Consider the following 25035-nt stretch of genomic DNA (forward strand, 5'->3'; position numbering starts at 1 on the left):
ACAAAAAAAAAAAGAAAGTATATTTAAAAGATGTATGTAAATACATGTTAGAAAAGGCTGCATAAAATAGTCAATTTATTATATACTTGGTACAGTATATAATATAGTGGTACACTCTTTCAACAACATTCTTAACTTTTGTTTATATAAGGCCCCCCACAAACATTTGGATTCACTGTATTTTGAGGGAAAAGAAACAAAAGGAAGAATATGAACAACCACCATCATGTCTTTACAATTTTTTTTTTTTTTTTACTCTTTGGACAATATCAGACTTTCCTGTGTGCTACTGTTCACATCAGGTACTTTTCTGGAGCAGCAGTTTTCACATGCATGTCAGAGTAGCCTAAAATAATCTGAAAGATATTTAGGTGTAATACAGACATTATCAATGGTTTTTTGTTTTGTTTTGTTTTCTAAATGTTTGAATGTGAAACATATGCTTTTGACTGTGCTCATACCTCACACTTTCTAGAGCAAATCTGTTCATTGTATCAGTCATTCACTGCAGTTGGAGTACATCTGTCCTCAAAGCTGTGGTGACTCTGTAATGAAATACTAGTCTATACCCTTGTGTCTGGAGTGATTTCAAGATGATCATTTCTAACGAATACATATTCACTCCATCAGTCCTCTTTGTTCACATTAATTCTCCTGTTGATCATGGTCTTCTAGGCTGGAGCTAACATCTGCAATCACAGCTTTAACTAGAAACAATGAGATTTCCAATTACCAAAATATCAATGGAAGTGCAGCAATATTACAGGTCACCTAAAAAGAAGTCACATGAGTGAGGAAAAACAAAAAGGTACATAATAAAGACTGCAGTGCCTTCAGGGTCCTCCACTTTATGAAGCAAAATCTGGAAAAAAAATACCCTTGCATTTAGTTCCTGGTGCTTTATAAACAAGTTTGGGTTAAATTCCCTTAAAGTGAATTCCTGTATAATTGAAACAGCCTCAAAAAGACCACATTTTCCATTTTGAAGAGAAAAAAAAATCTACACGTTACTGGGAAGCCAAATGAATTGTATGCTACTACCTTTAACAGTTGTGCTAGGCGTTGTGAATCCAAGCTCTCTTATTTCAGTGAAAGAAGCAACCTTTTAATAGAATATAGTACCTTAATGATTTAGCTGAATGTTTAGATTCATACAGAATACTTAAGAGATATTAAAATAGTAAAATACATATATATTTACTTCTCTACTGGACAGATCTTCTCAATTCTACTCAAAATTGAACAGTCATTAGAAAATTAATACATATTTATCTTGTGTATTATGACCTACAATTGATTATTTTTGCTTGCTAAGAAATTGAAAAAGCTGAAACTAAATAATAATAATAATCATCTTGTCCTTGTTTACATCTTTATAATTTAAATACCTTAGATATTCTTCCCAAGTGAAATATTTTCTACCTCTTTTTACCTTAGAAAGAGTGCCTTTTCTCCTGTGTTTGTCATGGGAGATTAAACAGATGCTGAGGTTAACAAGTTCCTGGAGGGTTAGAGAGGAGCTTTCCTTAAAATGTTTCACAAACATTCAAATTCAAAACCTGTTAGCAATAAAGAAATAGAAGTCCTCTTTCACTTTTGTTTTTTACCATTGCTTAAAAAGGCAAAGGACAAATTTAATCTGTTCCAAACCTTGTTTAAAAACACATAATGCTAAGTAAGCATATTATTCAGATTCTGATGGAAATGCAACAGATGCAAAATGTGAAATACTTTAAAATGCATCTTCATCCTTTTCATAATATGTGTATCTTTTTCCATGAAAGGTCAAATTTCATAGACATACTCATACCTAAAAAAGAAAAGGCTCCTGAGTAGTACTGCACTAAAATAGGAAATTACCCCTGAAAAAACTTTGAAGTGAAGCTCACATTCTATTTACTTTATATACAATCCAGTGTATCTCAAGAGAGAACAAATTTCAAGACTGACACATGCTGAAAGTGAACTCAGCCTCTTCCTGCATGTGAGAAGCCTACATTTATTCCCACTACACCTCTAGGTGGTCTGAATTCAATCCATCTTTCCCTCTGTGTTATTTTGTTAGCAGAAATTAAAATATTATCCACTTGAAAGCCTATAATAAGAAGTTGAGTGCTGCTCCAAGAAAACATACAAACAAATATTCACATATTTTACTATTCTAATACAAAATGTTCTCTATAAAGAATAGGAATCAAAATAGTGTCAGGTAACAGAATTACTTAAGGACATGTTACATTTCTTTTTCCACAAAACAATTAAATTTCTTCATTAAAACCAGACAGTATTTGAGTTCTACAAAACAAGCCCTGTAGATCTTTTCTTTCACTTCCAACAGAAATTTAATTAGGACACACATAAGGTTTCAGAGATACTTTGTTGCAACAACAGCAACCCATTTCAAGTAAGGAATTAATGAAAGGTTTTATTTCTGGTCACTTACATAACTAAAATACCAATTAAAAATAACCAACCCCTTAATTAACCCCTAAGATTCACAAAGTCCATTTTTTCAAAACCTGTATTTTCTCTACTCAAATGAATTTCTAAAAATTTTGCACAGCAGTTGTCATAGTTCTACTGAAAATAGTTTTTTTTTTTTTTTTTCATTTTTTTCTCTAAGAAGAAAAGGAAGGTGCCATTTTTTGTTTTGCTTCAGAAGCCAGTCCTTGCCATCAGTACAGATGTGGCATGGCCACACACAAGCCAAAGTGTTCAGGTGCAGTATCACACAGATCAGAAAAGAATATACAAAAAAAAACAGTGTATAATACCGTGACAGGTATTCAATATATTCACATACAGTAATCTTTGACTACCTGCAACTAAACTGGCCATAAATCCTGAAGAACCTTGTCTACAAAATTGAGTTACCCACCAATATACTGTCTGTCATACTGTCTCTCTTCTAAAAATAGCCGTATTTACACTAATACACAAGGTATTTGCTTACAAACACAGAAGTAGCCATAAATAAAACTTTATTCTTTCATTTCATTTACAAGCTACCAAGTACCATGTATTTACACAGCACTGGACACTTAAAGTAGTTGCAGTCACAAAATGATCCAGACAGCTGTTGATAAAGTAAAGGATCTTAAGATAAAAGCAAAGTAATACTGTAACAGATAAGTGGCAAAAAAGCAGTTTTGCCATAATGATCAGACTTGCATGTTGCATCAATTCTGGTTGAAACAACTGAGCGCCATGCGATTCTCAGCTTTAATTGTTTGCAGTCTTGCTAAAGTTTGTACAGTCATTTCTCTTTTGCAGTTATTAAAATAAAAAAAAGTTAAAAACTATAGCAGCAACAAGCAAACCCTGTGACAGGAAGGCAAGGTTTAAGAACTAAAAAAGTTTATACAATGTGCTCAGGAAGGCTGCAGAATTTATCTTCCATCAGCTGGAGTTCGACTGAGTGACATCATGATTCGGGCATATCTTTCACACAGTTCATGTGTGGAGTAGGAGGGTAACTTTGGCGGGTCATTGAAACCTTTAATCTCTGTAGAACAATCTAGCAGTTTTGGCAGGAAATCTGTCAGCTTTTCTTGCAAGTTAGCTGCAAATAAAAATAAGAAAAACAACCATGAACTTTTATATCTGCAGGTGAAATTTTCCTCTTTCTGCCCCAAACTAACTCTCCCCTCCCCGGGTGGGAACAGGAGGTGTTACTTGGAATAATTCACTTTCTTCAGGTGCTCCAGCAATTACTAGGACATACTGGTTCCTAGCAAGACCTTAACATAAATGCCCCTTCAAATGGTCTATCAGCATAAATGTTTTTCCACTTTAAAATAAATAAATAAATAAAATAAAGCAAGACATCTTTCCTTTAAGGACATTGCTATATATGGAAAATATTGCAGTACCCCATTATTACATATGGAAAAACTACTCTTCATTTAAAAGTGTGCAGGATTATTCAAGAGTGAGGGTATTTCAAAATATTTCACCAAGACACAAAATATATAGGGTCAGTTCAAGACATCAAAACCAACACATTCTAAAAAATAAATAAATCAGGAGCACTTAAGAGCCTTTTACCTTAAAAAATAAATTACTTACGTTCCATTTCTTGTCCAAGATATGAACACCAACGGTTTCTCATATCTTCCACGGCAACAATATCTTTTTCTTCCATCTCATCCACCAGTAGTAATGGCAAACATGGGACAATAAGCTCATTCATAATGATCAGGCCATTATTTACTTCCTGATCATCTCCTGATTCAAACAGTGCTGCAGCATGTTCATTTAGTTTCTTCATGTACCACCACAAAAAAGGAAAGCCTTTAAGTATACAGCATTTCACATTTTACCATGCAGCAGTTTTTGATTTTCTTAGGGCAAATTTGCAATAACAACAGTTGAGCTTTAACATTCACAGCAACAATAAATATACTCTATGAAACCATTTGATTTTTCGCTATTCCTCAGGCCACTTTGATTGATACCTGCCAACAGAACCTTTGCAGCTGCTCTTTTTAAAGACTGAGGTCCTATCACCTGCTCTTGCCTCTTTTCACCATTGCTAAAAAAAAAAAAAAGTGATACAATCAAGGAAAAAAACCTCACTTCCTGATGGAAACTTTTTTCTAATATTTGTGTCCCTGTCCAACTGTGGTGATGTTGCAAGTTCACCCACCAACAGTGTCAACTGCTGTTCCTACCTAGACCAGACACAATGTCCGCAAGCACACTTTTTACAATGATAAAGAAACTGATTATACAAAAAAAAAAAAAAAAGTAATACATTTTTAATGCTTACTACATACATTTCTTCCTTTCATTTTTTTCCTACACAAGTTCAAAGTATTAATTTGTTAATGAAAGGTGGTTTTGTTTTGTTTTTAAATTATGGCAACACTGTCTACTAGCTCATTTTGTTAAAGCTATGCAGCAAATCCAACTTTTGAGACATACTTCACCCTTCACTTACTAGCAAACATTCTCGTCTGTAGTGAGATATCAGCTCTTCATCATGCCCTCTGTATGGGCCTTTGGACAAGAGTTCTTTGTTATTCTGGTAAGCATAGATAAGGTAGAGCAAGGCTTCCATATAGCTAAAGCAAAGTAAAGAAACAAAATAATTAGATGCAAATCCAGGTACCACCTGTTTCAAGTTAACTACTGTGCTCTTCAAGGATAGGTAACTTACTCATTTGAATGTAAAACCTCACCTCCCCACCCATCTTTTCATTATGTTGTTTTTTTAATAGACATTTTCTTCTTTTTGCACATTAGAACAATGTATTTTATTATCAGTTTAGAACACTTGTACATGAAGTGTGATCCAAAGCTCACTGAAATAAATCTGTATTGTTTCACTCACTTCATAAATGGCTTTGGATTAGCCTTGGGTATACAAGAAAACTTTTTTTTCCTGCATGCATTTATGTCACATCAGATTTGATCTGCTGCTGCTATTATCTTGATAGTATTTTATGCCTTAGCAAATAAGAATTAAAGCCATCAAATTATTTCCAGTAATAAACTGTGAAATTTTAGTCTCACTAACGTTAAGTTTTTCTGGACTACCGAAATCTAAAGTGATGGAAGAAGCCACAACAGCATTTCAAAATCAGAAATATCAGCACTCTATTGGCACTTCTGCCTTTACTCTAAATGCAGAAAATAAATACATTCTTAATCGGTAAAGAATGAGTAACAGAGGATCTAAGAACCTAATAATTAATAATCAGAGATCTCATGATGCTCCAGTTAATAATCTCCCTTCACACTGCTGCATACCATTTTCAGCAAACACCTTAAAGCATTAATTCTCTGATTTGCAGAAAGCCAGTTATGATAGACAGACACTGAAAAAAGTTCAGGCAACTATCCTAAAAACAAGCAATTAGAAATCTTACTTTGTTCAAACAACTAGAGTAACATAGAGAAGTTTTCTAATGGAGTGTTAGAGGAATAGTACGTTATGCACTCCTAGTGAAAAATGGAAGGTCAAGGTTAGGGCTTAAACTACCAAAACACCAAACTAGTAGAAGTGGCTAAAAATTATATGTGAGAACACAAAGCATATAGGATACATGAAAAATACAAGTCAGAATTTTCTAAAGTAGTCAAACTCAAGACTTACATAAGGCCTCCCAACAAGACAACATAAAAAGAAGGGAAAAGGTTACTTGCAATAGCAATGGCTACTGAAAGCTTCACCTTCAAATATCTCTGCTTGGAAAAACAAGATGAACCCCAACACCAGAATTTCAGAATCTACTGTGAAGTTATTTTTTCCACCATGAAAAGGCCATTCCATCACAGTTTCTTGCAATCCTAAATATTTCCTACTTGAGTAATGTGTTACATATATACAGTCACTAGTCTCTACTTTCTTGTCCTCAAAATACAAATTTTTTCATTAAAGTAACAAGTCCTACTGCCCTCTTCTCAAGTCCATTTCTCCTGTCCATGAAAACTCTACAGAGCAGTAATCTCTAACACAAGTGACTGGACAGCACAAAAGTTAATGTAGGAGGACAGGGACATATTGCACAATACTACCGCAAGGAACTGGGATTGCAAGATACAAAGCCAGAGGAGTGGGACCTTTTCTCCCTTTCCATTCTTGGTTCAGTTACTTGTGAAACCACAGGTTGAATTAACAGCATCAACAACTCAGTTGATCCAAATTAGAAACTTGCTCCTGGCAGCGGCCTTATCTCCTAATCCGTCTGTTCCTGCTTTGTCCTCTAGTTGCATGATTGTTCCCCGAACCAGCAACAGTGCTATCTAACAGCAATGTTAAGTCATTTTAAATCATCATTACTGTAAAGCCAAGCTCAGAGGCCTTCTGTGTCTTGAGCCTCTGAGGAATATTACTACGATTTAAGTTAAGCAAACGGATGCTACCTTTTCACATATAAAGCGCATATAAGCTCCAGTCTATGAAGCCTGAACTTAATCTCTCTGCATTTAAAATTAGTAAAGCTGCTCACAGAGTTATGGAGCTCACTGGGTATAGACTTTGGAAAAGGTGCACGAAGCACAGGTATGGTTAAACTAAATGTTAATGCTGCTTTCAAAAAAGAACTGCTGCCAAAGCTGAAAAAACATACTGTGCTTCCAGAAACTTAAAATCCAACTGCTGAGGTCTACATTTTGTTCACTTTTCAGTCACTGCCACAAGAATAAACTGCGAGTAAAACTCCTGCCAAGGTTCATTAGCTGACTACATTCATCTCATCCATAGCAGATTCCTACTCTACAGTACAATCAGAGAAAGTACACCTTAAAGACCCTTTAGATCTTCATCTGCTGTGAAAAGAAAGCCTTGTCAACCACCATAAGGGATCATGACTGAACTCTGAAAGTAGGCATGACTTCTCAGTACTCAGCTAAAACCAAGCTCCAGGTGATTTTCAGAAGTAGTAAGTGCCTGTTTCCTTAACCTTCAAGTGCAGCCTTCCATGCTCAGCACTCCGACACCAAGACCTCTAAATGTAAGCTACCAGCATGAAGGGAGTAGAAGGCATGACAAACTGCATTTTGTGTTTGCTCCACAAAGCACTGGTAAGAAAATCAGACTAACTGGGTAAAGGCCAATTTTTGGCTCCATCTAGAGACTGCGTGCTGCAAGCTATTAATTAGTGTTATTTAAAACAAGAAAAGTTGGTCAACTGAGGGAAGCAGGTTTCTGAAAAAAAGCCTCAAGACAGTCCTGTTAATGACAGTCATGTTTCAATTATGGAAGTCTATTTTTTCATAAATATTTTTAAAGTTACATTTTTATGATTTAAGAGTTAAGGGAATATTGAAAGGAGATCAGAAGAGTCCATCAATTTAGTCTTGTTTTCAGAATATTGAAAATTAGCATTGACCTAATGACCATAATGCTAACGACCACATAGATCATTAGCATTGATCTCTAGAGCATACAGGATGTGAACTTCAAAAAATACCTCAGCCATTTGGAAAACACAGGAGTGTAATTGCAATAGATGCCTTTAAAGTCAGCCAGTGGATACCCAGATTCTCACCCACTCTCTAAGCATGCTCAACTCTAATCTTTGTGTCATTGTATTAAATACCACTTGAAGCATTTATGAAATGGCATTTATTGCCAAAAGGAATGAACACTACACTTAATGGATGTTAGATGAGTCTGATAAATTTTAATTTCTTACCAACACACGAATCTAAGACTAGTTGTTAAACACTTGTTTTCTAAATTATGAAGATGTTTGGTAAAAAATACCTCACCCTAATTATGCCAATCAACTAGGTAGCCGTACCAAAAATACTGTTCAGAATAAAGAGAAACCTGTGTTTCCCTCCCTGATCCCAATCAGAATATATTACAGTAAGAAACGGATTAGTGAAAACACTGCAATTTTCCAATTAAAGCTGCCATCCTGGAGTCCCGATGCCAAGGTACTTGAGGAAATTTAAGCTCGGAGTATGCACAATTTCCAAGGAAATCAAGGAGGATTCCTATGTATCACACTGATAGCTGTGATATTTTTGCCCCTTTAAGGCATCCAGCAATATCAGACTGATTATTTGTTCAAAAAAATCACGCAATCTTCTGACCAAACTTTGTATACAAGCTGTTCAATACTAGCAAAGTAGTATATGCTAATTTAGAGTATTAGTGAATGTACTATTTATTACATGGTGCAAAAACAAGGTTATGAGCTCATTTTGTTAGCCACTACATAAAAACATAGCTTGCAAGAGAGATAAGTAGTATTTAATTATCTTTTTTGTTTGGGCCTTTTTTCACTGGGAGCATACAGGACAAGAAAGAGAAATATGAAGCAATTTCCTGCACAACATAGAGTCAACAAACTAAATTTGGTTCCCCTACATATTGTGTTATGAAAATCAGTGATTGGCAACAAATTTTTTTCACAATTAAACATTTTTATCACGTGATAGTTCAATTTTAACACAACAGATGTCAGCTACTGAATATTTTTCTGCTAGCGCCTTCCCCCCCGGCCCTTGATTGGGGATGGGAGGAAGAGGTAGTTTTTGAACAATGCTTTTTCAAAGACTCTCTCCTGTAAAATACTTTGAGGCATTATATACTGTTATTTCCACCCTTGCTACATGTAGTTGATCACAGTATAAGTTTTTGCTGTAATGCATTAAATACATTAATGTCACCAGTTTGATATAGTTTCTGGGTTGGTAAGAAAAGAGAAGGGAATGAATTAACATTGACACACAGAGCTAAGAAGAATCAGCTATAACTATGATAATAACGTGTGATAATTTTCCTCAAACAGATGGTTTTTTTTTTTTTTTTTTTTGCCTGATCTTTAAAGCCCATCATGAGTGGCATTTTGGCTCAGACAAACACACGAGGCAAAATTTTGCTTCTCTGGGAATCCCAATAAAAAGACAAGATAATATAGGGATTTGACTAGCAGTGATTACTGATAAAAGCAGATAGATATATGTGCACATGTGATGCCAGAGAATAAAGATTTTTATGTTTGAGGGATACCCACAGCACTCAGAGTAGGAGAGAATGAGGAATACAAGTGCATGTGGGGACACTGAAAAGAGTCCATTGTTTGATAAGGTGCAAAGAAATGGAGATTAAAAGTAGAAGGTTGAGTGAAACTGAGGAAAACGTGAGACTGAAGAAATTAATGAACTGAGTAAATTGTAAATAAAATTAAGAATATATTAAACAATTCTTAATAATTGTTTTACTTTATCAATGTCACATTTTGCCTTCAGATTGTTCTACCACATTTGAGTTCTATACTACCACTTACCTCTTTTTTTGGAAAAACTCCAATCCTACCATGAGAAACATGGTTGTTTCCCTGAAATTTCTATAGTCTTGATGCCATCTCTGCATATAAGAAAGGGTATATAGAATTTCATCCACAAACATGAAATACAATTTTACACACTTAAGTGATGAACATTTACATTAAGTGATTAGGAATTCTAGTAAGCTGGCATGTGGGAAAAGTCAGTCTGAATCCCCCCTCCCTCAATGAAAATAAGATTCTTAAATTCCTAAAATATTTCTAGATGAGATTTTTTTTTTCTTCAAACAGAATGTATTGCCATTTGAATTGAAAAGAACACAAGGCATTTTTGGAGAACCACAGTCAGAATTATGGGAATTGTGTCGTCCGTGTCCCCCCCCAAAAACAAAACAAAACAAAACAAAACAAAAACAAAACAACTAAGAGGCTAATAGCCACTTTTCTTCCCTATATTAGACTCAGTTATTTACTCAGAAAGGGTTAGAAAGCATTTTTATGCACTAAAATTAAGTTTAAATTTCAGTGTAAGAAAGACAGAGAAAAAGCCTGAATACATTTATTTGTAAGGGATAAAAATCCAAAGTGTCTTGTTGAGTACTTCAGACCATGGAGATGTTTACATTGGAGCACAACATTTATTTCCTACATCACCATTTTATACAAAGTGACTACTGATACACTTTACAAGAAAAAATGCTCTAAGGGAGAAAGGTATTTTTCTCGCATTCATTTAGCAGCCAACTTTCAGTTGCACGTTAAAGATTAAATAAGTGAAAAAATACCATAATACATAGCCACTTGAAGATTCAATACAAAGAGCATGAGAAAGGTTCCATGAAATGACAACTCCCTATACAGGACAAATTGTGATACAAGTTTGTAGTTTCTCCAAAGATATCTGCCTCAAGAGCTAAAAAGGCGACATATATCTGCAGGGGAACAGAAGATCTCCCTCACCCCCTCACTTAAAGCTACGTCCAGGATTGTTATTCTACTTGTGTAACTGTATTGGTTTCTGTGGCAAGGCCGTTCAGAAAATAGTAAGAAACTGAGCCTTGCACAGCCAAAAAAATGCAACAGAAACCTTACTATGAGAGTCCCTTCCCCTCACCGTGGAGAGGGCATTTAAATGTAGTAGCATTTCCCGTAAGTCCTAAACCTGGTAAACAGAAATGACAAGTAAATATTTTTCACTTGGTTTGTTGAAGGGAAGATTACTCCCATAGATAGTCCTTCTGAACAAGCTGTTGGGACTTCCAAGCATAACAATGAGGTTTAAGTGGTGCACTGGAAGCTGCCTAGGATATAAATATCCGCTGTTCAGAGGCCTTAACGAAGAGTATCATGCAGACTTGAAGCTGATGTAAAACCAGCTACAGAATTAGCTTTATATATGAGATGAAGTACTTTGGCAAATATAAGTCGTGATTCTTTAGTATTTGGGATTTGCTCCTTTCTTCTTTCAAAGTTTTTGTAGGTAGCACAGAAGGAAAAATTAAATGCATAAGCTGGTTATGTATGGTCTCGGCAAATGAAAAGAACCTGGTGCTAATAAAAGAATGGGAATAGTCACAAAAACAGCTGGAGGAAAAGCACAAATGTGACCCTGATGTCTGTGACCCATTTCTAGAGATGCATAAGGTTGGCTTTAAGACTACTTTCACTCCTTCACTGCCAGCACTTTCTGACTAGACAGTTGGTGCTACATGGTGCTAAATTATGAAATACTGCTAGTGACATCAAGACATGTTAAGGAGTAAGGACAGGCTCAAATATGATGTTTATCTGTGGCTAAAGTCATATCTGACCTTGGAATTACAGATGTGGAAGAAAAAAAAGCTTTAGATCAACTGGTCAGATCAGGTTTCCTGCAAATAAATGGTGTTTCGGTAACTAGTTTCAACTTCTCAGTGTAAGAAATGTGTTAAGATAAATTCTGATTATTGATAGTTATTTCACGATACAGTTTAATTTACAGCATAAGAAATACTGACCTCATATTCTTCCATGTTTACTTCATCTGGTTTTATCATTTCAAGCTTAGCTTGAGCAACCTTCATTATGTTACGGCACCTTATGAAAAGCAACAAGAAATCACGAAAGATGGAAATTTGCAAAGGATATTATCCATACAAACACAGCAACCTCATAGGCTATAGCCTTATGCAACAGTACAGAAACACTATGGAAAATGTGCTTTACAATATGCACCATAGAATCAGCAGTGGAAGGCATACTTTTGAAGTACATGTGATGACTACCTATGCTATTTAAGAATTACTTCTTTTATTTTGCTAAATTGTCACATTACTTAGTTTTTCTTTCTAATTTAAATTTCAGGTGGCTTGAAGCTTCCCTATGTTTATTTTGCCAAAGTAAAATTAGAGGATTGGATTCAGAGATTTTACAGCTGTCAATATGCAGAAATCAGACTAACATTCTCTGCATTTCAATTTTTATGTTTTAAATAAGTGAATATATGGAATTTCAAGTGTAAGAGAAATGGTCTTGTTTTCAGATAAGTTATCCATCTATTCCGGTGTCCCATTTTAAGACTTGGCTCTCTATTGCTGGCCTTTAGGCCACTGAAGAAATACAGATTTCATTTCAGTGTTTCAAAACAAGGTATGGTGAACTGTGTGCAATCATGAGCAACACTGAGCATTCTTCATACCAATAAAAACCTAACTTCTTGTTTATTCTTTTTAATAGATATTTTTATAAAGATTTTTTTTTTTTATATATATAAAATTGTTCTTCCATACATTTTATATTTTCAAGCTATTAACTAGTGGATGAAGCCAAATGCACACACACCGCTCTTACCTCTATTACACACCCTATCTGAACATAAAGGAGCATCTCTACACATCACAGAACACTCACAGGCACAGGAAGTGAGACATGCTGCTCTTATTACCTTTCATCAAAGCTAAGATTATGATCTCCAAACTGCTCCAGTAACGTTCTCTCAATTATCTTCTTTGGTGCCTGGTTTTGGATGAAGTAAACAATTGCATGGCGCAAACGATAATCACATTCAGGTGGTGGATCCTCCTGGGCTAATTTTAGCAGTCGTGCATATTCCAATTTAATTGCCTAAATAATTTTAAAAATATATATTATTCTTTTTCGCTTTTAACTCAAACTTCACCAGCATTAACAGAATAATTCCCATGGACACTTGGCTACAAAATCATTTTTAACAATCCCACCCACCAAGTCTAAATTACAAAAAAAAAAAAAACAGACAAATATAAGGTTGTTCCCTAGCTAAAGCTGACAAAAACCCAGGTAGACCTTTATTTCAGAAACAATCCCAGTGTTGCTCTACATCTCCCTGAGTGAAGTTTTATCCAATCTCTACAGTGGCTGCTTTAAGCACGTACAATCTAAAAACAGTATATTTCAGACATTTTACTGAATTAAATTTTCTAAAATCTCTTAAGGTCAAAAACTACCTCTAATATATGGTTGAAAAGCAAATACATAAATAAAACACAATCTACATAAAGTTCAATGAACATGTATGATTTTGAAAACGTTATGTCAGAATGGAAAATGATGTACAACAAAAATCAAACTGTATGATCTCTAAAGAAAACACTTTAATATGATTAGTATCAGCCTCCTATAGGGCAGGACAGACTCCTCACTGAATATTTTAGATAAACTTTAGAGGTCATCAGAAGTGTTTAGTTTGTCAGCATATTAGATTTTAATGAACCACATCTGTTATCTTCGTTAGATTTTACTCACTGAAACTATACAGCATGAACAAGAGTAACAAGAAAAAAAATGGTGACAAATCTTAGTGTGTTCTGTAATTTCTGTCTCAAAATATAGAGGTGATCAAATTGCTGGCTAACACTACTTATCAACTTGAAACATAAGTTAATGCATAAGCAGTTTTGATGCGATATACAGCCAAAATAAAGCTCCAAACCATCCAGAAAAATAGCCTGTTTAATATTCCAAATTCCTTAAAATTAAAATACCTAGCAGCACCAGCAGCATTTTCTTGATGTTTAACTCTTGGAAATTTGGGCTGCTGTTCTCTACCAAGAAACCTTGTGATTCAAGACTAAACACATGGGTGGGATACTATTCATACCAGCCTAAACAGATAATACGTGGAGAACTTTAAAACTTAAGAAAAGTTCTGCATTAACATTTTTAATTACTAATCATATGCATTAGCATTAAAAAGGAGGTTTGGGAGAACCAATACATATCAAAAGCCACAGATAGAGTTTTTATTATCTTAGATATGACATTCTACCATTAGCAAGCCAACACAGATAACTATGCAATTAAACCCTCTTTAGTGGGGTAGGCTAGAAGCAAAAAGCAATTGCTATTTTGCATTTGATTCTTCTGAGAATTATTTAGAAACAGGAAAAATTCAACATAAAACTTAGATTTTCATATACAAATTAAGTAAAATTTAAAATGCTGTGCTATAGATTCATTAATCCTATATGCAAAGGAAAATCAACACTATTTCTTTAAACTGAATATGGGAAAAAGGGGTGGTAGAAAGAAATTTCATAAGCTTTACTTTTCTCACAGAGAACGTTATATATAAAGATCTTAAGGCAAACATACTACAAGGAACTGCCTATAAAGTTTAGAGAAGGATGACAGTACAAGGTCATTGATCAATAAACGTCCTAATTGGTTTGTGTTAGTTATGTCTGAAGTCTGAGATCTAAAGAGGGAATCAAACTTTGGCAGTAACAACAACTCGTATCAAACAGGTTCTACCTGCATTACACCAAAAAAAGGACATCATAGAAAACAACCACAATCTTTTATAAACGATAATTTTATATTAAAAAAATAATAATGAAAAAACAGAATATAAGAAATATCACAGAAGCTTCTACAGTAAAACGGGATTTCACCTGTTACATTTCAAAATACGAAATATGGTACTAAGTAGAATCACTTCATCCACAAACATCCATACTAATGTATTACTCAAAAAACAAAACGTGTTCCACCAGTTCTAAGTTGCTTCTAACATTAGTCAGCAGGATATGAGAAGGGAGACTTTCCTACCCTCCAATAATTTAGCTTTAACAACATTTTCTCAAAGACAGTTCTTGCCTCTCCCCCCCATGTTGACATAAAAATGTTTAAGCATCAAAAGTAAAAAATAAATAAAAAAAAACCTGAGCATTTCTTTGATAATTCCTAATAAATAAATATTTTTATTTTATTTTTAATCAGAATTCCTGTTTTGTTTTTAAACTCATCAAAATACTCGTCACATTTTAAAAAATATATTAATGTAATTAACCTTTCTGGTAAAAAGTTTGATATGATCAAATGAGCACTTTTTTTTTTTAATTAAAAAATGAAGCTTTTCATTAAGTGAGAAATTTGAAAACACGACACTGAATCACAAACAAAATGTATTTCATTAAACAAAGGCTATGGCAGGTGTCTCTCTGTTGCCTGAGTGCAGATGCATACTACAGATGGTCATAACACTTTTCAAAATATCTATTTAAAAATAAATAAATAAATAAACAAAAGAACACGAGATTTTGATTTCCTTACCAAGAGGCTAAAAAGTTTTTTGTTTTGCTTTATTTTTGTATTTTTAATGTTTCCTTTCAGTGTAACTGAGCCATAAAAACTAAGTAGGAAACAGAACGCTACACAAAGGCAAGCAAGAAACTCTCCCCCACATCACCACCCATAAAAATCTTGTTTGAGAGGATTTTACATCATGTCAAAGTAATTCCCTTGCTAATACTCTGAAAATTAATTCAAAAGACTATGAGCTAGAAATGCTCCGAAATTTGTGCATTTAAGAAAACTGATGTATTTTTTTCAATCTGGTATCATACTGAAGACTAACAACCACAAAGAGCCTACCATCCAATTCCTAGTAATAAAATACTGCATAAACAATATTGACATTAACGAAGTTAAACAAAAGAAAGTGATTTGGATTTACTAAAAATCTTTTAAGGAAGACAAAACAAGAACATTTCTTTGAAATAAACAAATAACTAAAGTCTGAAGTCCCTGAATGAAAACACCAATGTCCCAAACAGCCTAGTGAAGGCATGCTTTTATGAATTGGGAAAAAATACATATTCTTATTGATTACAAATCCAGGTTTCAGGTTATTTGCTACTAATATTTAAAAGGTAAAATGCATGAAGGTATATACTTTACTAATATCAAGGGAGCATACTGCTAAATCAAGATTGAAACAGCTATAGATATTTCTTCCTAAAAAAGTATATCATTTAGAAATATCTAAATGGAGGACTGATGCCACAGAAGAGCACTTATAAATGCTGGAACAGTCTTAATACACAAAGGGTGGGGTGAGAAGGTATGTCTAACAAGTCAGAGGAGAAAAAGTTGAAAATGTTAGTTGTACCTTAAAGAACCCTGCTTCTGGCCCACACCTGTCATAAACATTCCTGGCTTTACCTATAGCCATGATAATACCTTGCATGTTCGGGGTCAGCATGACCTGCCATAAGGGATTTAAGGTAAAAGTTTGGAATGATTAATATTTTAATGATTAAATTCAATATGCTTTTAGTCTCATGCAAGATAAAAAGCAACTTAATGCATGCATACATTGAAATGGCACTTTCAATACAAGATCTGTTGTGCTTATTCTGCAAATCAATCACGGCACGTGTAAATATGTTTACCACGACAAAATATGGTTAAAGGAAGCTTAACAAAAACTGAACAGTTGTGTCAAATACAATTTAAAAATCACATGGTCAAAACTTCCCAGAAAAGGAACATGCATCATTCAGCATTAGCATCCATCAGAAATTGTGTACGGATGGAGTGCTACCTCAAGAACTCATGGCTACCAAAGGGTAAAATAAACTGTTACAAATACAAAAAATCACCCAATCACACTTTATATATACTATACTAAAAATATAATAAACTACACTGCTTGTATTTTATACATATTTCAACACCAAAGTCAGGGACCCAAATGCTGCAAATACAATTGGTCCCCAAAGCATTTGCTGACGAATACTTAAAATTAAACCCAAAACATTTAACAAACACAACACCAAACATAACACACACATCTCACTGCTAATCACATCAATTATATACAAACAATTTGATACTTTTAGGTTACCCAGAAAGGCCTTTCCCCTCTGTTATCTGTGAGCAAGGCAAAACACTCCTCCCTCCCTGCCCAAGGTCTAGCTAGCACCCCCACTGGCACAGCAACAAAAGCTGGCCTTTAAGGACAGAAGATGAAGAGCCCTAAACTCCCCAGAAGAGTCTCCCGAAACATAAAAACAGCCTTAAAAATACAAATATGCTTACAAAAGAAAAAGGCAAATGAGGAATAAAGTTAGCATCCTCTAGAAAAAGCAGTGGCATGTGGGCAACAATGCCCAAAATAATAATTAAAAAAGGCAGGTCATTAGGTGAAGCTAAATCTTCCCATCTTTAAAGGTGGAGACTGCACATTGGTGGAAAACCAAACTCAGTGAGATGTCATTTAAATTGTTTTATTCCCCATCCCACACTCCCCATCACTAGTGCTCATACAGGCAGAATGAACAGACATACCCATTTGCGCAGGGAAGCGAAAGCTCCCTGCAGCCTACCTATAACACGTGCCCAGATACCTGAGAATAGGGGCTACACCAACTCTTTCCCCAGCCAAAACTAAGATGGAATAAGCATTGTCAAGGCAAAACAGTTTGATGCCCTGGCAGTGCTGCTTTCTGTTGCCAAAATCAGCCAGAAGAAAATATTGTCTCCTGGGTTAACATGGGTCTAGCATCTGTTCCTCAAGTAGTACCAGGTACTCTCCCACCCTGTGCCTGAATTGGGAAAAAACAATTTTATTTATTTATTTTAATTAAGCTTTGGACATAGTCACTTCCTACAGCCATATATATCAGTTTCAGGGTATTTCCATGGATAATTTAATCCTTGGAGTCTAAAAAGCTTAACCTGAGCAAATAAGAGATTGGATTTGAACATTAGCTTTATTGGACTGACAAGAAAGCACAAACATTAAGAACGTCACTCGCTATCCTGACATTTTTTAAAAAGAATGTAGTGGTCCACAGTCTATCACCAGCATTTCAAAGGCTACCTGACCTGACACAAACATTCAGCTTCCACAGCTAAAAAGACAAATATACCTCCAGTGTAAACAGTACCATGCAAAGCGTGCCCAATTAGAGTAGCTTGTGCTTTCCTTTCATACTTCATCACAAATTAAGACATTGTTACGGTTACAAACTGCTAAGCATTTAGTTATGCGGAAATCTGTTAGGTGTCACAATGTGCAAACATGCCAAAAATTCTCATCAGGCAGCACAAGAAAGCACCGAGTAGGAGCGGTGCACACAATTGCAATCAAATGTACCTCATCGTCATAACCCCCCTCCTCTGACTCAATCACAAAAGTCCCTACATCAGGGATCGCCACCTCTACAACTCGCTGGTTAGGAGCTGGTGGAGCTGGGGCATTATCAGAGCTCTGCAGAAGAAAATCATTATCAGTACGTGTGGGGAGGGGAATCACAAAATAGAGAAAATCCGAGACGCAAACTAACAAGCTGATTGAGTAAAATCAAGCACACTGCTGAAGTTCTGAAAAAATGATATATGTCACTTATATTCTCTAATTACTCATACTTTACTTTAAGCAGTACATTTTAAAATTCGGGCATAATTTTACAAAAAGGTTTCATTCACTAATTACATCTTCATAGGCTAGTATGCCAGTATTACAAATTTAAAGCAGTTGTCAAACGTGGAGTCTGTGAACCACTGTTTCTTTTCATATATTTAGTAATTTTGGGTGAAATATAATTGAGATATCTGAAGAATTCATACTAAGGGATGGCAGCAAGCCAAAGGCTAAGATTTTCTGATGCACTGAAAAAAAAATGGAAAAAGGCCTCTAGCAATTAAGGTATTTGAAAGAATATTTGAAGGTGCATTAAACTCACCAGGCTTTTTTTTTTTTTTTTTTTTTTTTTTAATAATTACACTTAAAACCAAGGGAAGATTATGTTAGTCACTGAAACTCTTGTTATGTTGAAGTAAGCTTTTAAACAACTGAGATGATCTCAGCTACTGCAGTCTGTCATTTTATAATCACCGGTTTACAACACTTGCAGAACTTCAACCTTCTCTCTAATCTAAGCAATCACAGAGTACAGAAAGAATGCTGTGCTGCTGTTCTCCAGTTATTACAATGGCTTTCTTTTAAAATAAAGATTCAGAAACACATAGTATCTATTTACACACAGCATTGTATAAATACAAAGAAAGACTGTGCAGATAAATAAATAAATAAGTAAGAACAAAGGTCAGAAAATGGACACAAATGATCATGTGGTGAGCAACCTACAGTCCTGTTTGTTTTATGTCCTGATGTTGTTTTTCCTTCTTCCAAAATGGACAAACAAAAAGTGGAAGAAAGAGATGTGGCTACATGTCATAATGCATATGGAAGTAGAATAATTAAAGAGGGCTGATACACTGAGAAGGAAGCACAGTTCTCACCACGTTAAATTTGGCTACACAGAGGGCAGCTTTTAAACATCAATAGAGTACCCTCAGATTAGTTGGAAATTGGCTTTAGATTTTAACAGTAGAAGAACATTTGTTTCTAAGTAAGAGATTTTGTGGGATTGTAGTTTGTATTTGTGTTGCTGGTTTGGGGGTTTTGTTTGTTCTTTATTTTGCTTTTACTTTTAAATATTCCATTCCCCTTCATGCAGTACAATGCAGCGGAAATTGGAATAATTGGAATAATGAGACCCGTCTCTGCTTCACTAAGCGTACCATGACATTTCCCAGTCACTGCCTTGTAAAGCCCTAGGGCCGATGACTGTGCAAAATGCCTAGCCTAAACAAAAAGATTTTATTCATGGAATCAGATTTGTAAGATTCTTCCCCATCCCACCAGGATGGATGCCTGCAGATCCTAGAAAGAGGATTAGCATCAGGCAAGACACTTTATCATGACTTGGACATCATCATAGCTACCCCCTCAGCTGGAGGTAACTCATATTAAAGCAGGCTCCCCCTTAGCTGGTCTGTGCTCTGAGAACTCAAGTCAAATTTGCAGCAGCCTAAATTGTTAGTGGCAGAGCACCTTTTCATAGATGGTTAGCTTCCTTGTTGGTTTTGATTTAGATTTAGCAGAGAAAGTATGCTTCTCTGCTCCCCTGACTCCACAGGAGAGAGGGATGGAATATACTCCAGGTGTAAGGGTCAACACCTTGTCACATCATTTTCAAAGGCTTTAAAAAGAGTTTCCTGTTGACACCAAAGTTATTTGGGGCCAGACTGCTTCTGTTTTATGAGGATTCATACCAGAACTTAGGATTATACTTGAAATTTTGCATATTCCTAAATTGTTCATATCACTAGTGGTTACAAGTGGTACCTTAAGAAGGTATTATGTTAGTCACTGAAACTCTTGCTATGTTAAAGTAAAGCTTTTAAATGACTGAGATGATCTCAGCTACTGCAGTCTGTCATTTCACGTACATTCTGCATGTTTCATCCTTAGAGATATGGTTCCAAGGCAGATTAATACACTGCTTTAAAGGAATTTGGTTTTGTGTCAAATATAATCATCTATATACCTAGAGGGAAGCAAAAAAGGGTATTTGCTGAAAATAAAAAACTGTTAAATATTTGTTTCACTAATAGATCATGAAGCAGTTAACCTCCAATTCTTCTCAGAATTTGCAACATGAAAACAGTATCACCCAACACTAATTCTTATAAACATTTTAACATATGCATCTGATTAATCACAATTTTCATAAACTTCTGAATTTGCACTAAAGCTACAGAATAGGGTAGAACTAAGAGTTTTATTATGTTACAAATTTTCTTGACCATTTTTGAGCTTCCCTCCATAATATTTAGAAAAAACTCGTTTTTGAAAGCTATTTTAATTTCCATAGATCTTTCAAGAGAACTCAATTATATTCTCAAATTTCTCCGATAAAAATTATGATATTTGAAGTAGCATTTTTCAAGTCTTTTACATGGAATGTCAATGTTTACTCCTCAAAATAAATGGAACCATCTAATGCTTTGAAAAGATTATTTGATGGTGGGCACGAACATATGATTGCCATTTGAACGATACACTGTACTCTTGACAAGTACTTGAATCACACAGAGTACATCTACCATACTGTTATTCTTCTATTATGCTCATTAACATAGTACATACTTTCTGATGGACTTTTAATGTTGGACATTCCCTGAAGAACAAAAATTATTTGTTCAAAGCTTTTCTTCCCCCATTTTAGCAGCTATAATCCTTTCCACTTGCAAAATAAAAGAAAAAGAGGTATTTCAAGCTTCAAAGTATCCTCACCGTATCCATTATAGCTTCTGGACCTCTATCTTCTTGTTCAGCTAAAGCCTTATTGATCGCTTGTACAGAATCTTCTTTTAAGTGCTTTGAAAGATCAGTTCTTGATGGCTGCTCTAAATATTCTGGTTCTCCTGCTTGAACTTAGTGACAGAAATAAGATAACAATTCCATATGTTAACAGAAGCATGAATTTTGAATTGATTAATTTTATCTGGATCACTATCTGATAGATAAGGTAACCCACACAGAAGATGCAGGGTAGGTCACATCCTTTACAAATCCAACTTTATGCCAGCCTGTGTCTCAGCACATTATGAGCTCTTTCATATAAATGGACTCATATTTTTACATTAGGAACAATAGCCCTGTCCTGTCTAGGCTCCCATTAAGGCTTGAGTGAGGGGTTTTTATCAATCATATGAGGGACAACTGAGAGCAGAGATGAGATTCTGCTTAGACTTTTAGTAGTATACACACCCATTACATGGAACAATCTACAGCCACTTGACTTCCATTTATATTTTGTACTTTGTAATATAATCAATACATCATATTCTTCTGACTTAAGGGAAATACCAAAGTCTCCTCCCCCACACTTGGGAGCAATAAAATTGATTATCATAACAAGAGCAAATTTTGGCAGACACATATATATACACACATACACACATTTGGTATATGCCCTTACTAATAATAAAATACTCAAACTAGTCTCAAAGCATTTACGAAGTCAAAATATATAGAAGATGAAGTTCTTATATGTCATGTAAGAGAAACACGCTCAATCGGAATGACTCAAATACAACAAAGAAAACATCTGGACAACAGCTTCACTATACAAATCTGTCATGTAACCTTTCATATAATGTATGTGCAACCTTCTGAAATGGAGCAAAAAGTGGATGTGACCTAAGACACAATAGTCTGTGTAAAAACAGGCATATTACTCATAGGCAGTTTGCCAAATCCAAAACAACAAACCAAAACAAAATAAAACAAACAAACAAAAAATAATTGAATTTTGTAAAAGCTAAGCACAAAACTGCGAAGAAAAAGGCAGAAGAAAAAATAAAAAATGAAAAAACAAAACAAAACAAACAAACAAAAAAACACACAGATTAAACTTCAAGTTACCTTGGCCAAGTAAATAATTATAATTTAAGATTACACAAATTAACAATTTTTCCTTTCTTAAGAGGCAAAAAAAAAATATTCCCAAACCAATGAGTTTTGTTTTTACTTCTTTTACAAACAGCTAGAAGAAGCTAACCTGGAGCAGGTGAGGGTGCTGGTGCTCTGGGAATCTGAGACAGCAACTTTTCCTGCTGTGCCTTCTGAGCAAGTTCTGCATCCCATTCTTCTAGTTCCTTTTCAAAACGTTTATTGTCTTCCTTGACATAATCCCTTAGATCAGAAGGTAGTGTGTCCATTCCTAGAAGTATCTGTCCCGTTTCTTTATTAAACTCCTCTGCGGTAACATAAAATTTACATTTCAGAAAAGGAAAAATTTTGAGAAATAGATATGTATGTTAAATTGCCTTAAGTGAATTACTGAACACATGCAATACAACACCAAATCTCCCAAACTGTCTTACTGTCTTAACTTTTCTCATCATCTGTTTGGCACTCCTCTGCTACTAGAACATATTGCTATTGCTCTTTCAATCTTTTGATTACAGATTCTTGGGCATCATCACGTCATAGCTACTTTGAAAGACGAGCCTTCGGGCCTATGAACACCCTACGATTCTGATCATTCAAAGCAAAGTTGCACCAAAAAAAAAGTTTTATTAGTGCCATGGGAATTGGAAACAACGCAACTCCTCAGAAGAGAATGAGAAAGAGAATGGGCCTATATGAAGGCACAAAGTCAACTGATAAGAACACCATCTACATGAAGTGACCTTCCTTTTAGCTTTGAGAACAGTCTCCGTAACAGCATACCAAGTCCTGGGGGATCAGTCAGTGGTAACTGTCCCCCCAGCAAGCAGGCCTCCAATTTAGAGGAACAGCCACCCTACAGGGCTCATAAACCCTATGGCTGCAAGTCCACTATTAATCTGACAGTCTAGAAATGTCAAGGTTAATATCAGTTCCCATTTAAAAATGGAACAAATGCCCATTCTAGCTTTTTGTCCCTACGTATAGAAAGGAACATGGAAGTTTTCAACCGTTTGTTACTGAATCTGGCCATTTTCAGTCAGTCCCCTAGCCACTGTTAACAGAGCCTATAAAACTTGCAAAGGGCCTTCCCACTCTCACCACACATATCCTTTTGAGCCTTTTTGTGTAGTTATATTACTACACAACCTGAAAAAAAATCCATGTATTTCTTTGGTTTAATGTGTGGTTGGGAAGGCTAAGTTATTCATATTTTAATATACTGCACAAAGCTTCACGTTTTAATCTTTCCAGTAAAGTTCATTCGAGTTCTGAAGCTTATGAAGAAAAGCTATGTGACAATTTTAAAAGGTCAAGAGTCACTTTTGCATTTTCATATTTCTGCTCTATTCTTCAGTGAGATAACACCTCCAAAGCACTGAACATGTGATGAGCTGGCTAAAATGTTTACTAATTAGCCAACTTAGTTACTTTTTCTCTCTTAATAATGCCAAAACACTGGCATTATCTTTATTCATCTGGAAGTTGAAAAGAAATCATATCATCTGTGAAAACAATTTGACTGACAGTTACAGAGTTTTCAGTAATTCTTAAAACCATTTCAAAAATCTGGAAATCCATCTGAAAAAAATCTTTCTTTATCAATGTGCTCAGGTATTCTATATCATGCTGCAAACATAACCATAACATTACCTTGTATCAAGTATTGTTCCTTATCATTTATATACATTAAACAGTATGCACTGGCATTCCTGTAACCACCAAAAGAGTCCCGTTCCAACTCTTCCCAAGTTGACTTCGTCACAGAAATGTCATTGTACTTCATCCATCTGTTGTGATGGTGGTCATAAATATATGCCCAGTAGTGTCCTGCATTAGCTTGACCTTCATGAACTAGCACAGCATGTAATCTATAAGGAACCTTAAAAAAAAAAGAAAAAAAAAAAAAGGTAAAAAAAAAAGTCAAACTCCTCTTGTCAGCATTTAGTTCTGACTACCCGCCATAATTGCTATGTTAAAAGTAACAAAAATCAAGATGAAAATATGACACAGAGGCAAACTAAAAAGGTAAAACTAGCAAACCACTAAGCAAAATGACTTTGAACTACTTAAGTTACTATAATGTGTCACAAGAGATCTTAGAAAGCATTAGTGAACCTCCAGCACAAATGCCTACTTTGCTATCTTTACTGCCAAGTAGCCTCTTTTTTTAATTCCTTAACATTCTTACTTTTCTTGTATCTCCAAAAATCCCTCAATATGTCAGCCTTAAGCATCTATGATGTGCTCCAGTCCTGACCTGGTAACCTAATACTGAAGTCTGCTAAGACATATGTAAATTCAAGCTAACAATAGCAAATAAAAAGCACAATATTTAAGCGACTTTATTTAAAGGTATATCTCATATTTGAATACTTCACTTTCCAAAAGGTAAAATTTTTCTAGTGTTAATCAGTGTATGAAAACTACAACTGTTTTTCTATATCAGTAAAACAATTGCAAAGAGAAGGCTGGAAGAGAAGGAGATAATTTCCAGGACCATGTAGAAAGCATGACAGGTTACATGTGTTCACTAGCAAGTACGAGGAATGGAATACTTAGCTCCTATACAAGTAGTTCTAAATTTGAAGAGAGAAGCAGAATCCTTACTTACATTTTAAAAGCATCTTAATGATTTATCTATTTCAACCTGCTGAAATAGGACATGCAACAGAAAACTGATTTTCCCTGATATACCTGAATGATAGCATCTTTTACTGCTATAACAGTCCATAC

At 35.0% G+C, this 25035-nt stretch overlaps 1 protein-coding gene across 3 annotated transcripts in view; it reads right to left on the reverse strand.

Annotated features, from left to right (window-relative positions):
* Positions 1-238: 238 nt before the first annotated feature.
* USP25 (ubiquitin specific peptidase 25) overlaps positions 239-25035 on the reverse strand; it is a 95677-nt gene continuing 70880 nt past the window's right edge. The window contains exons 16-26 of one of the 3 annotated variants that reach the window (XM_032182739.1): positions 23953-24181; positions 22409-22606; positions 21139-21278; positions 18151-18264; positions 16159-16254; positions 12673-12851; positions 11747-11825; positions 9750-9829; positions 4943-5066; positions 4069-4264; positions 239-3562 (exon numbers count right to left, since the gene is read on the reverse strand). In XM_032182739.1, coding sequence (XP_032038630.1) covers positions 3390-3562; positions 4069-4264; positions 4943-5066; positions 9750-9829; positions 11747-11825; positions 12673-12851; positions 16159-16254; positions 18151-18264; positions 21139-21278; positions 22409-22606; positions 23953-24181 — 1608 coding nt within the window. In that variant the 3' untranslated portion in view covers positions 239-3389. The remainder of the gene's footprint in view (positions 3563-4068; positions 4265-4942; positions 5067-9749; positions 9830-11746; positions 11826-12672; positions 12852-16158; positions 16255-18150; positions 18265-21138; positions 21279-22408; positions 22607-23952; positions 24182-25035) is intronic. The other 2 variants (XM_032182748.1, XM_032182757.1) reach the window with 2 other exon arrangements.

This window comes from Aythya fuligula, chromosome 1 (assembly GCF_009819795.1).
Source record: "Aythya fuligula isolate bAytFul2 chromosome 1, bAytFul2.pri, whole genome shotgun sequence".
NCBI lineage: Eukaryota > Metazoa > Chordata > Aves > Anseriformes > Anatidae > Aythya > Aythya fuligula.